At 34.2% G+C, this 14,463-nt stretch overlaps 3 protein-coding genes across 4 annotated transcripts in view; all 3 read right to left on the bottom strand.

Annotated features, from left to right (window-relative positions):
• Positions 1 to 2,124: 2,124 nt before the first annotated feature.
• LOC132298639 (arabinogalactan protein 23-like) lies at positions 2,125 to 2,638 on the bottom strand. Its single transcript, XM_059795038.1, has one exon. It carries the CDS (start codon positions 2,553 to 2,555, stop codon positions 2,301 to 2,303), a length of 255 nt encoding a protein of 84 aa, XP_059651021.1. The 5' UTR covers positions 2,556 to 2,638; the 3' UTR covers positions 2,125 to 2,300.
• Positions 2,639 to 7,380: 4,742 nt separating this feature from the next.
• Positions 7,381 to 10,788, bottom strand: LOC132299321 (uncharacterized). 2 transcript variants are annotated; one of them, XR_009480059.1, is made up of 3 exons: positions 10,425 to 10,788; positions 8,023 to 8,201; positions 7,381 to 7,815 (listed from the first exon to the last, which is right to left on the bottom strand). XR_009480059.1 is itself a non-coding variant. In XM_059795853.1 (2 exons), exons 1-2 carry the CDS (start codon positions 10,627 to 10,629, stop codon positions 7,586 to 7,588), a joined length of 435 nt encoding a protein of 144 aa, XP_059651836.1. In that variant the 5' UTR covers positions 10,630 to 10,783; the 3' UTR covers positions 7,381 to 7,585. The 2 variants fall into 2 exon arrangements, 1 of the variants encoding a protein (XP_059651836.1); XM_059795853.1 differs by lacking the exon at positions 8,023 to 8,201 and having other exon boundaries at positions 10,425 to 10,783.
• Positions 10,789 to 12,886: 2,098 nt separating this feature from the next.
• Positions 12,887 to 14,463, bottom strand: part of LOC132299322 (zinc finger protein WIP2-like) — a 2,920-nt gene continuing 1,343 nt past the window's right edge. The window contains exon 2 of the mRNA XM_059795854.1: positions 12,887 to 13,554. Coding sequence (XP_059651837.1) covers positions 13,114 to 13,554 — 441 coding nt within the window. The 3' untranslated portion in view covers positions 12,887 to 13,113. The remainder of the gene's footprint in view (positions 13,555 to 14,463) is intronic.

Here is a 14,463-nt window from a genome sequence, read left to right on the forward strand (position 1 = left end):
CTCTCTCTGCAACTGCAAACTACAAACTATATATATATATATATATATATATATATATATATATATATATATTTCAGCCTCCCCAATAGCCTCCATCTCTTTCTCTCTCTACAACCTGCAAAAATCAAAACCCATATCCGGCTGTCTCTCAACCCTCTTGCCTCTTTTGTAATTTGCTCAATTTATCTCCAAATCCCTCCAGATCTTGTCAATTTTGGAGGAATTCCAAATGAGGGATTTGGAGGGATTGCTATCCCTCCAAATCTCTCCAAATCCTTTCTTTTTTCTCATATTCCTCCCATCCAAACAAACTCATCACTATCCTTCCCTTTCTTTTCTCTCTAAATCCCTCAATCCAAACGAAGCCTTAGGGTTTGTATCTCTGAATATATACTAGATGTCTTCCTCTACCTATTACAACTTGTGAACCATTTTCCTCCAATGGTATTCCTCTCTCTCTCTCTCATTATGGAGTAAAAATATGTCCACGCATATAACATTGTATACTGCATATGCAGTTAATTAGTTGCCAAATCATTGCCATGACTATAAATCTTTGCATTTTCATGGTCAAATGGATATGAACAAATTAAATTCTTTGATATTTGAATGAATCCATACAAGTCAAACCATAGTCCACTGAAAAAGGGTCATTTTGCTGTTACATAAACTTCTAAATCATTCCATCAAATACATTCTTGTAGTCTAATAACCACTTACAGAGAAAAAACACACACACAAAGAAGAAGAAGAATAAGAAGGTTTGGTAGGGGCATTTTTGGAAGAGTAAAAGGGTAAAATGGGTATTATATTAATTGAGGTGTGTTTTCACACAAATTGTAAGGAATATGGGTGTTTTTTGCACACCTTTTTAAATAGGGGGTAAAAGTGCTATGAAAATTATACTTCATGGGTGTTTGTTGCACTTACCCCCATTCTTATAGACTCAACTATGAATAATTTGATAATTCATTTTTTACGGATACAATAAAAAAAAAATTAGATTATTTTATTTTTATTATTATTATTTTTTACAATGAGAGTACTAATTAAATATTCAATTGCTCATTATACAAAAATAAATAAAAATAAAAATAAAAATTGTCCACCTTCGACTATATTAATTTCAATGACACCATCAAATAGTGGACAATTTTTTTTTGGCAAACCAAAACACCACTACACAACCATATATATCTTTTCCTCATAGTACATGTATAGGCCCCATAACCCATGCACCATTTAAGTAAGGAGTGCGATTTGAAAGCAAGACCTTATAAGACTTACCTCTTGAATCCCTGTCAATGCCGCTATGCCCCCAAGAGCCTACACAACCACATTATATAAGCCATTCTTGGTTATTGCAAAGATATCAACAGAAAAACATTTAACAAACATAACAGACATGATATCATTGACTGAAAGCTTGGAAGCCCTAATTCCTCGACAACGGATAATCGAAACCAAAATGATATGGAGCCATGCTTTTGCCACCGTAATAGCAAAAATGATGGACGAAATCACGATGAGACTAGAGGAGGAATCAGCGATTGCAGCAATCACCTTCGTCACAGCACAAGAAGGGTCCCTACTGTATCTTCAAACAAGGGCGAAATAATTTGTTGAACCCCACTATATGAATGTGTTCCAAAAGTATCAACCCAATCAGCCGCTGGGTTAAGATTTCCAATTTGGCCCAAGAAAATAGCTGAGCCCACCATTTGAGTGAGAGTAATAAGCAATAGTGAGCCAATGTGGTGATCCATGAGGCCCAATATCAAAAACATGGTGAGCAACAAAAGAGCTGTAACAGCATGAAGTTTCATGGATGCCATTGACATGTTATGATCAGAGAGAGGATGACAAAGACAAAGGAAGTGAACACCACAATGTTAATTGGGTGAGGCCATTCTAAGCGATGGATGGAGTTTTTATAGTGAGGATTTTTTTTTTCTTCTTCCCGAAAGTTTAAACAAATGCATATGTACAATTTCAGAAAGAAAACTCGCGTTTTCATTCATTGGATTCAGAACAAGCATGCCACATGGTTTGATCGTATTTGTTAGGACTTATGTGACAATCATCGAGATCAATTATAAACTTATAATTGGTACATCCACATGATCAACAATAATAATGCATGGTTTATACTAATAGAAATTGTTTTATTTCAAATAAGTTTCATTACATCTACACAAATGAGAAAGAGAAGATAAAAAAATGGTTCCCTTTGGTGGTCTCTCCTTCTTCATTTTGTCTTATCGCCTTCCTTGTGTGACGTGACGTCCTTGGTTGTTAATTTAGTGCATGTAAAAGGCAAAGAAGGACAACACGGAGGCCCCAACCAAAGAGGCCATGCTGGGGAAGGCGGCGATGGCACCGCTTTTCTCTTCAGCCGGAGCTGGAGCCGGAGCAGTAGCAGCACCAGCTGCACCACCGGCAGCAGCGGTAGCTGGAGCAGGAGCGGGAGCAGTGACGGCCGCTGGAGCAGCCAAGACCGCGCTCAATGCCGCGGCGGCGAAGAGAACTGCGAATGCGATCTTCTTCATCTCCATGGGTGATATTTTATTTTTATTAAGGCGCGATCGGTAAGAATCTTGAATGTATGAGAATGATTGATACCGAGCTCGCACTGGATGTTGGTGCATTTTGGGGAGGATTTATAGTATTTGGTTTCTGCTATTTGTGGGAATAATAATAGCTCTCTCCTATTTTTGTGTCATATTTTTGGCATATAGTTACATTAAGCTGGTGGTAATAGGTGTGTTGAACGGGTCTTTTGTTAGGAATTCATTGGGCGCAATGTGACACGCACGTTTAGTTTAAGTTTTAAAATTAGAAAATTATACATGGTATATATATATATAGGGACAATAATTTGTAACAAATTGATAAGTAGGGCTGATATAAGCTGAATAAGAGATATAACCTAGGTCACTACCAAAGGATATGGGGTGGGTCAGACATACCACAACATTTCACTTAATAAAAATGCTAACATCTTTTTTTTTTTTTTTAAGAGTATTGCTATTTAGCCCGATAAATAAAAACCTACTACTTCATCGAGTCTATTTGACTACTTATATGTCAAATGTAATGGGACCCATTTTCAAATATAAGGTAATTAACTATTTGGAAAATTGTAGTCCATTTTTTAGGTTTCATTTTAATATAGTATCTTTATTAGCTATTAAAGTTTCAATCACCATATATATCAAATTGTAGATCTATTTTATATATGGCATTGCGTCTCGATCTCTAACGCATAGATTTTCCTATGTTTATTGATATAATGATCAAAATTAATGATCTACTTGACTCTAGAAACAAAAACAAAGTGAAGAATTTAAAGAAAAATTGCAAAGAAAATTTGAAAAATATTGTAGTTTTTGTTCTAGATTTTGTACCAATCAAAATTTTTTATTTGAGTACCATGAAAGATATTGTGAAAATGAAAAGAATATGATATGGTTGGTTATGGAAAACTGAAAATATAAGGAAATGAGTTATGAAAAACTGAGTATATAAAGAAAGGAAAATTGACGTATTTTATGGAAACAAATAGGAGTAGTAATGATACTTTTTTAAGTTGAAATTTTATAATAACATGTCATATTTTTACCTAAGTCGATTTTAAGTCAGAATATTAAAGTCATCAAAAATATCATTTCTCTTGATTTAAATAAGAAGTGAAAAAAAGAAAAAACGGACAAGAAAATTAAGAGAATAACTGTGAAGGAAAACAAATTAGAGTTTAATTAAAGAAGAAATTTTTTTATATATATATTTTAAATAGGAATTCAAAGGATTTTGGAAAGTAAAAGTGAGAGGAAAGAAAAATTAAGAGATAATTTTAGTAATTAGATTTTTTTAGGAGGGGCATTAAATATATGTAAATAACAAAAATGAAAGTTGTATCTACTGTTTGAAAGGAGATCTTTCATACCTTTCTCAAATCCCAAATCACTATATTATTGACAAGTTTGTTCCAAGTCCAAATGAAGTTTTAGGTTTGCCACATTTAAGCTGGGCCGTAGGACCCAATTAAAGGCTTTGAAGCCCACCGACTTCGTGTTTTAACTTCCACGTTAAGAGACGTAAGTAGTTTAACCAACCTATGCCACGTGGCAAGAAACGTAATGGAAACAAGCATTAAAAAAAGCGTTTCAACTCAACCCGTCATGAACGTGGCTTGTCGCACAGCTTGCTTGCCAACTGTCCAAGTTTATGTGGGGTCCACACGGCATACATTCACCTATATATATGTCCTTCCCCACACTTAGCTTCCCCATCAGAATTCCAAGCATCAACTCTTCCTTTTACTACTAGGGTTTTTCTCTCTCTCTCTTAAAACTCATTTTCTCTCTTCATTGTATCATCGATCAACAATGGCGCAAGTAAGCTCATTCAAGGCTCTGGCTGTTCTCCTCGTCGTGGCACTCTTCGCTGCCGCTGTATCTGCGCAAGATTTCGGTATGGCTCCGGCACCGGCGCCGGAATCGCAAAATGGAGCGGGGTACTCATTGCCGATCTCTGGAGCCATGATGTGCTCGTCTCTGGTCTTGTCTCTGCTAGCACTTGTGAAGTTTTAGATGTCTATGATTTGATGATTATGATTATATATATATATATATATATATATATATATATGAATGAATGAGAGTGGAGTTGTTATTGGTTAGGGTTTTGAGATGGATGGAGTTTGATATATATATATATATATATATGAATGAATGAGAGTGGAGTTGTTATTGGTTAGGGTTTTGAGATGGATGGAGTTTGAGGGATTCTTTTGTTTATGTGATTATACGATTATACATTTGTTTTACACAGATGAATAAAGATTATTATTATATTTGTTTATGGTATATATATTGTTGGATCATATGGTTTTGTTATTCCATTTGCTATCAGATCTATTAGAATAGATTTTTCAGTATGAGCAATGATATTCACGGTTTGAACGAAATTTGTACCAAATTCAGTTTTACACTTTTCTAATAAATATGCCATTTTTGTTTAATTGGAAAGAATTTTTTTATGGAAAGGAAAGAAAAGGAGGGATCCTTTTTACTTTTAGGAAAAGGAAAAGGAAAGATGTGATGGTATTTTATACATGGTATTTTGAATTCAAATGAATAACAATCAGATTTGTAGTTTTTATTTGTTTATTTATTTATTTTTTATTTTATCAAACTCTAAAATAATCTCATTAGATCGTAAATACATCTGTCACTAAGATCTCTTTAATCTCTTTGAAAAGTTTTTTTGTTTGCTTCAAATTTGAATAATATTAAAAAGCTAGTTTGAATAGGGGTGCAACTTGGGCGGGTTAGCCCAACCCAACCAGAGTCCAGTCTATAAATTTTAAAATGTGGACGTATAAATTCACAATTCGAGTTTAAGTTGGGTTGGGTTTTGATAAAACCCAACCTTATTCGGGTTGGGCTGGGTTTAACCCGAACCCAACCCGAAAGCCCAAATTAAACATAAATCCTTCCCTTTTCTTGACTTCAGGGTTGGACAAACCCTAACTTTCTCTCTCCTCATCCTTCTCTTCTCTCTCTATATCGCCTTACTGCTGTGTAAAGTGTGGATTTGGTCTATTTTTTAATATTGTCCTTCTATGTTCTACACCATTAAATTTGTTGGTGAGTGGGTTTTTGGCACCTTCCATGGTAGAGCTGCTAAAGCAGAGATTGGTAAAATGCAACTTCTCTGCAATTTTGTGAAACTCGTGGAAGGAGAGAAATTCCATTCTTCCTTCTGGTATGGCCAGAAAGGTTGATCAGATTGCTCCTCCCTATGAAGGATATAGAAAATTTTATACTATGTCTGTATTTCATGAATGATTTCTTATTATTATATGTCTGTATTTCATGAATAATTAGAGGGGGGGCAAGCTTGAAACTGAAAGATATGGGTTTTGATTTTTTGAACAATCTGAAATGATATGCCTACATGGGTTTTGAACTTTTGATTCTCGTAGACAGATGGATAAACTGAAATATATGGATTTTGAACTTTTGATTCTTGAAGACAGATGGATAAACTAAAAATATAATCAAATATATATATATATATAAAATTAAAATAAAAAAAAAAAAAAAAAAAAGGGGGGGAAAAGAAAGATAAATAAATAAATAAATAAAATAACCCGTAAACCCGACCCGCCCGAACATATTTGGTCCGGATTATAACCCAACCCATGTTTGGCGCAATTCGGGTTGGCCCAACCCAACCCAATTTCGAGTTGAGGTTGGGTTGGGACTGGACTGGGTTGGGCCAGCCCAAGTTGCACCCTTAAGTTTGAATATGAAAAGCTATCGAAAAAGAGGTCAAAATTACCAGAACAAAAATTGTCATTTTAACGACTTTAAAATGACTCTTAAACTAGTCATTATATTTTTCAAATTTTTTAAATTCACAACACAATATTTTTACTTTCAAATATTTATACCAAGTAACTGTCGTTTGTAGAAGGAAAAGATATGAGGGATTTAATTATAAAGGAAAATTGAAAAAAATAAAATTTTCATGGAATTTGAGAACACTGTATCTTGGGTTTATTTATTCTTTCGCACAGAAAACGTAAAACTGTACATGAGTTACATGGCCCTTAGGCCAGTGTATAATTTTACGTGGACTGTTAGTCCGGTTGGAAATGGATCCAACAAAGACGAAAGCCCAATATAACAAGCCTAGGCCATTTTCCAAACCCAGAGATTCAATCCAAACCCAGAGATTCTGTTTTGAATTCCAAATCTCACCTAATACTGGCATTCCAGTTTTCCAAACACAGTTAAGGGTATAATTGTAATATATATATATATATATATATATATATATTCATTTTTTTCTTTCTGCCAACCAAAAGAAAAGAAAAAAATAGAAAGAAAAAAAAAAAATGTCACCATTAGAAATTATAGCAAATCACTTGGAATAATTTCAATCAAACTCAAATTACAAAAAAGTCCAATTCACAGTTTAAGGACGACAAAGAAGCTGAAAAATTTCCAAGAACCAGCTTCTTAGTCCGCAATTTAACAGATTAAAATGACAGCTAAAATGTAATTTTGCTCTTCATTGATAGAAGCCCACATTCCTCGTCCGAGTAATGAATTGATAGAAATCATCAAACTTATGAATTTTCTGAGCAAACAGGTTTACTATTTCTACTAAATGCAATCTTTTGAATAGAAATCTTTAGCAGGATATTATCAAGAGCTTTTCTGCCTCCCAAGACCCCAGAAAACACACACACACACTGACACACACACTACAGCTAGAAGCAAATCTACAAATATTCTAAAATAGCACTTTCTAGAGTAGCTAACCATGCATTAAACTATGTAGAATAAACCCAAAAAAAAGGAAAAAGAAGAAGAAATAAGTGTGTGGTAGGATTTAATTGATAGAAACCATCAGATATTTTTGTTTCAAATTCGCAGGGAAAAATGGGTAATGCCAGTTAGTGTGAGCTATGTGTAGAAGAATTTAGTTTATATAACCTTGTATTTGCAGGTGGAGTCAGTTTATGTGCTACTGATTTCAATAGTTGACAATGCATTTGATTGAAATGTGACTAATATAAAGTGAAGCCATCATCATACGAGACATGCCAACCTTGTCGACAAGGTGGGGCATTTTCATCATACTCAGCACAACAGCTCCATCTCTTTTTCCAGTTCGCCCTTCCAGTGTTTGGTCGATTATTCTTTTCGTTCCATTTGTAGACGATCACTCCAGACCGATCACTCCACTCTCCATCAATCCCTTGGTGAGGTGGTGCCAATGCATAGAGTCCCTTCTCTCCTGCAAATGTTCAAAGCATGAGTTGCATATGGATATGCAGTAGTTGTTCCATATCTCTACTCTACCGATGCAAATAGATTTTGAAAATTCAATGAACAACACGAAAAATGTGACCACTAATCTCTCAGAGTCATGGTATGGATTTGTTTTGAGACAACTCCGAGTAAAGTCTCCAATTTGATTTCTGTAATAAACTTTAAAACTCACCCTGCAACCACATTCAAGTAACATGGAAACCAACCAAACAAAGGCTTGCTGGTTCAGGACTGGGACATGAAAGTATTGGTGAATCTTCTTTCTGCTTATAGACATCATTGATCATTCGAAATTTTGACTTCTTGGGAATCAGATTGTTTGTCCTCAGGCTGCTGAAAATCAAATTCCAACTGAAATGAAACAATAGATTATTTTGTTTCATTTTAAAGGTAGCTTCTACTTCGAATGAACTTAATTATTACTTGGTCAAAGAAAAAATTTAGGGTAATGATAGTGAAGTTACAATCGCATATTACTGAAATATTTGTTTAATTTTGAGACGAATATCAGCTCGACAACTAGCTTTCACTATGAAAATGGCATACCAGATGGAGGAGGGCTGTCCATAACTTTGAGGATTACAAAACTAAGCATCAATCTTTCTGTCACACATAATCAATTACAGCATGAGTTTTCTAATATCATTTCCAAAATATAACCTCTTAAGCCATAACCAAATGAACCTGAGAGTTTTTAGTACCTTTTTCCATATAAGTTGGAAATTGACCCCAAAAGCATACTAAGCATTTCAACAAGAAAAAGGAAAATAAAACAGAGTACTGATGGAAAGAACTTATCCATTCAAAGAACCAGGTAACTGATTCATGTCTGATCTTGAGCTAATTTCTAACAAAATCAACCACAGTAAAAAAATAACAAATAAAAATAAAAGAAAGACAGAAAAAAAAAAAAAAAAAAAACACATTTAGGAGCCAATCCTCGTAAACGTGAACTCAGCCTAGGCTCTCTCTATAAACCTGCCAATAAGTTTTAGCACATTTTCTATGCCAAATCAATAATTTTGCAAAAAGATGCCTTCACATATGATGTAACTAGTTAAAGGGACAAATTCAATGCTATGCACAAGCAATGTATTTTATGTAAATGGGAGTATTAGTGGTGGCGGTGGTCTGCCACTAAACGTAAAGAAGAATGATGGCACTGGTGACATGATGCAAGTGGTGGTGGCGGCACTTGAAGAACAACAGATGATGGAACAACATAATACTAGTTGTTTATGCAGTGTAGATAGTAAATTTGTAGGATGAGGTGATGGAGGTTGTGATGCTTTTGGTGTTAACTATTGAGTTTTGGTTATCAAAATTATAATTGAGAAATTCTGTTCATATAAAACTCATGCTAATTAATCGTTCCTTTAGATGTGCAGAATAACTATTAAAACTCTAACTTCACTCAAACTCCAAAAAGAAATTGTAATATCCAGCAATGGATTTATTACCCATTATTGAAATTCTAGTCATTTTTGGTATTACGGAAAATCATGGTGAAGCTTGTACTTTTTGTTGCGAAACTGAAATGAAATGTAGGAACTCACACCAGGGTGTATTGTGTGTTCCATACTAAGGCATTTTAACAGAAATCTAGACAGGATATCTAGAAAAATAAATCTTTTCAAAAATTTTAACTTCAATTGGAATGAAAAGATTCAAAATTTTAAACATAATCTATATGAGATAACTTCAATAATTCCTAATGTTTCTATATTAGAATGACAAAGAAAGTACAAATCGTATTCCAACAGCAAATAAAAATGAATGTTGTTTGACCACGAATTGTTACATAAAATTCTAGCAAAACCATTCAATTGAAATTTGAACACTCCCCTAATGGCAAGGACATAAATTCTAAGCCATACATTTAGTTGATAATCTAATCATAAGTTGCATATTTTAGCTGGCAGTTAATACTATTCTATAATAGATGATTCTTTAAGAAAACAATGACATTCTTACAACTTCAGTTGTTCAGGTTGTTCTTCATCTTTTCTTTTCTTTTTCTTTAATTCTAACATATTGTGTCCTCACCCGAGCAAGACTATTCCTCGGATACCCGAGATCACTTCCAAATCATGGATATCGGGTTAAGAACACATTCACATGAATCGAATAGAAGACCTTGAATCAATGCCCAAAAATCTTGTGACAACTAAGAACTTACTTGGTTTGTAACTATGGAATCAGTTTTCTGTTTTTCGAGAACAAAAAACTATACAAAAAATTCTATTTGGTTTAGTTTTCAGAATTTTTAGGAAACAGTCATTTATAATTATCTGAAAACTATTTTTTGATTTTCTAAGAATTGTTTTAAGAGTTACAAATCAGGCATGCTCTAAGCTACCCTGAACCAATTCAACACTTTGAAATTTAAAATTAGAGAAAATTTAGTCCAAAGCACAGAATCAGTGCTCCTAAATCCAACATCAGATTAATCAAAGACAGAAAATTGTTACTCAGTTCTCTATACAGACAAATTTTTCACAGGGGCATTTCAGATAATTTCTCAAATTAGCAGCAACTTCATATATATATATATATATATATATATATGCATACCAGTGGTGTGGCCATGGAACGAGCAAGAAGTTGGGGAATTATCTTTGTCATGGTAGAGAGTATTGCATCTCAAGCATCTCTTCTCTGCGTGGATGACTTGGAATTTTCGTGGCTTTCTCTCATTGGTATGTGAAGATTTCTTGGTCTTCATCACATTTGATGGGTTGGGTAGAAAATTTTGAGAAAGCCTGTGACTCAAAGCCATGTTGGTTGATGATGAATGGGTTTTTTTTTTTTTCGGTTCCTGAAATTGAATGATGAAATTTGTCAAGTGGAGAATGGGGATTGGGATTGGGATTGGGGGCTCTTTGCCCTCATGCGAGGTGGGGAAGCTTTCCTCCTTTTACAACAGAGAGGACTGTGCCTGCCAGCATGTCAGCAACTAATGACCACATCTCTCTCAACTGGACCACTCCATTGGGCTTCTCATTGGCCCATTAAAAAGTACAAAAATATACTTTTGGACCATTATATTGGGCTTCCCATTGCCCTTCAAGGGACACCCCCCACCCCCACAGTACCCCTCCACAATTATATGCTACAAAAAGCACTTTACAATTTTTTTGGGGGGAAGAAAGTCGTTCACACACACTTTTTTTGCGGGAGACTGTACCAATAGGCAAAATGTCTTTTGGTAAATAAATAAAAAAAAGCACTTCGAATAATTTTGTGATGGTTTGATCTCTTAAATGTTGAAAAAGAAGGTCTCTTGAATGTTCGAACTCTGTTAGGGGAGTAAATATTTTGTAATGGTTTGATCTCTTCTAGAAATAATATTTTGAGTGTCCGTATTTATTTAAACTTTGGGGGAGAACAATTAAATAAAATTGTTATTTTGTTAATTAAAAAATTCAAAATGGAGTTTAAGTGGAAAAGTGAAGTGTATGTGTACTAGCTAGCAGTAGATTAGCTCACATTCTAAGGTCCTCTAATTTTATTTACTTGATTTTCTGTTCAAATTTTTTTATTTTTTTATTGAGCTTTGCAAATGCATGCTAGTGCATAACCAAAGTAATTAAAAAAAAAAAAAAAAAATTCATTGCCATTTTGTTGTTCCTACCAACCAATTTTACTTGTGTTGAGAAATGCTAAACAGATTCCACACTAATTCTTCTTTCAATCTCCTTATATGATGAAGGGTTTTTAACTAATTTTGCTTATTTCTTCTACATCATGTTCATTTCTGCCTACTTCATTAATTCTAATATTCTTTTATTAATTATTTTCTCACATATGACACATGCATTGTACTTTTTCTTGTTTTAAATTTGAGAAACAATTTAAATAGTTTTCTCCAAGGAAATATAATTATTACATAAGTTTTATAATTGCATTGAATTTACTTCTATAGTGGTTATTAAATATATATATATATATATATATATATATATATATATATTCTTTGTGGTAGGTATGGTAATTGTATTGATATATATATATATATATTCTTTGTGGTAGGTATGGTAATTGTATTGATACAAAGAAAAGAAACTGTTATCAAGAGATACCAGGCTTTAAGAAGCCAAGCAAAAGTAAAGACATGCAGCAAGCACTCTACAAAGTACACACACACACACACACACACACACCAGAGAGAAGGCAACCCAAACCAGAAAAGTAGAACAAGCCAAACTACGACTAGTTACCACATGGATGGAAGATTTTCCAACAATCTGAATGCATGTGCTGGGAAGCATTAATTCAATCTGCAAATTTTTAAATCTCAACGATACCAACCTGCATTAATTATATATATATATATATATATGAAAGTTTTTTTAAATTATATAGGTCCCCTAGCCAAAACTGAGCAATGGTTCTGAAATGCTATGCGATTCCGCCTTTCCCTCCGTATATCATAGACTGTAGCTGCGAGAGCCAGCCTGCTAACGAGGTTGTGGATGTAAAAGTCTGTCTTTGAAATGATATTTTGCAATCTAAACAAACCCTAGCCATTGGGTCAATCATTAATTAGCCCAGCTGATATAATCTCTCCTTTCTTAAAGAGAAGTGAGGGTTTCGAGCCAGCCCCATAGTAGGGCATTTGTTGGCATGTGTAGAGTATTTACTTAACAAAAAAAAAATCTAAACAAACCCTAACTAAATTTTTTTACCTTCTTCATTCGTATGGAAAATTGGATGAATTTACCTTTTCTTTGTTTTTCTTTTTATTTTTTTCAGGAAGGATTTAGTAAAACTTAGTCTACCACAAGGAAAATTCAACTTTAGGGTATAGTTAGGAGGGGGAACACGTATTTATAGCATGGACTTTTTTTTTTTTTTTTTCCTAGTTGGTACTTACACAGACATGCCTCCATGGAGGCTTAAACCTTTAACCTCCCTTTGAGAAGTAGGAGCCTGGTACCACTAGGCCACTTGCTTGTTGGTATTACAGCATGGACTATATATATGTGTGTGTGTGTGTAAAGCTTCCAATCAAAAGATAACATAATTCACAAAGCTGAAAACACAATTCTTCTATATCACATTGAGAACAAATCATTTACAGGAACTTGTTCCACATAACATCAAGCTAGGAAGAATTATTTTTGGTGTAAAAAGGAGATAAGAGTAAGGAAAAGTTATCTCAAAGCTAGCTATGTGCCTTAACCACATATATATATGTGAAACTGATGATCTCTAAAGATTAATTGAGGTGGTTCTTGACCAATTTCAAATCCCAATTCTCTCACATTGAGGAATCACCATCTTGTTCGATTTCGGATGCAGGTTCATCCTCCAACTCTTCAAAGCAATCAATACCGCGAGCTCCGTGTCCAAGGCCAAAGGCCTTAATGTGGTCTTTTAGAGACCTCTTGTGCTTAAAATCAGAGCCACAAATGCAGTACCAAATCTTCCCACAATTCTTCTCATGTGTTCTCCAATCACCTTTCACTGCAAATGCCTTGCCACATTTCCTACACATGAAGGGTTTTGTTCCATGCTTTCTCTTGTAATGTGTTTGGAGGGTTCTGAAGTCTTTGAGTGGCCTTGACCTTGGGTGATCAATGTTGTGCTTGCATCCTGGTGCACAGCAATAGCAAGGGAGTCTTAGCATTGCAGTTGGCTGGATTCCCCTCAAAGATTCAGGTCCTCTTCTATACTGAGATCCATGTCCCCACATATGCATCTACAAAATGAACCAAACCCCAAATTGACATATAATTATATATAATAGATAGATAGATATAAAGAAATGTTCACTTGTTCCGTGGTGGTGTGCGAGAAAATCTAAGCACAACTCAAGTATTAACCGTCAGATCTCACTGGACAGTTAAAAAGGCAGTTTATGTTTCTATATTCAATGGTGAGGATTTAATTCGTGAATAAATTACTTCCACACCAGTGAGCAGATAAACAAATCTATATATCTATGTGTGTGAAGAGAGAAAGAGAACAAAACAAAAAAAATTGTACAATTAAACTAGTCTTCATAGAATCAAGAGAATATATTGGGAAGGAGACATAATAAATTAAATTAGACCTCCTACCAAAAGTACTTAAATTAAAGAAAAACAGATTATATTAATAGAAGTCAGGGCCCTCAAAATCAATGAGCAATTATATATATATGTGTATATAAGGTCAGTTGAAAACAATTGGTATGATGAATGTGAATTTAAGATTACAGTAATTAAACAGTAGAATCGTCAATATGACAAAGGCTTTCAATATTAGAATACTAGCTAAAGGGTGGTTTTTGACACTATTAGATCTTTTACGGAGAGCAGGCCATTGATGAAGATCCTCAGAAACTTGGAAGCTGTACTGAAAAGTTTATTACTTTTACTTTTACTGATTAGTTTCAATTGGGTATTGCACAAACTTCAAAGATCAAATGCATATGGAGTTAGCATTGTATGAATGGTTGAATTAAATACAGAAAGAAACTGGTCTTGGTCTGAGTTGGAGCATATGGATACATAGTATTTCATCTTAACTCTCAAGGAAAACTTAAAGTGCATGCAATTGAAAACCCAAAAAATAATGAAAGAAGGAAGGAAGAAAAGGGAGGAAAAGAGTCAAAACAAACAAAAGG

The sequence above is a fragment of the Cornus florida genome, unplaced genomic scaffold (assembly GCF_030987335.1).
Source record: "Cornus florida cultivar Cherokee Brave unplaced genomic scaffold, ASM3098733v1 CherokeeBrave_3.0.0_Hap2_Chr03, whole genome shotgun sequence".
NCBI lineage: Eukaryota > Viridiplantae > Streptophyta > Magnoliopsida > Cornales > Cornaceae > Cornus > Cornus florida.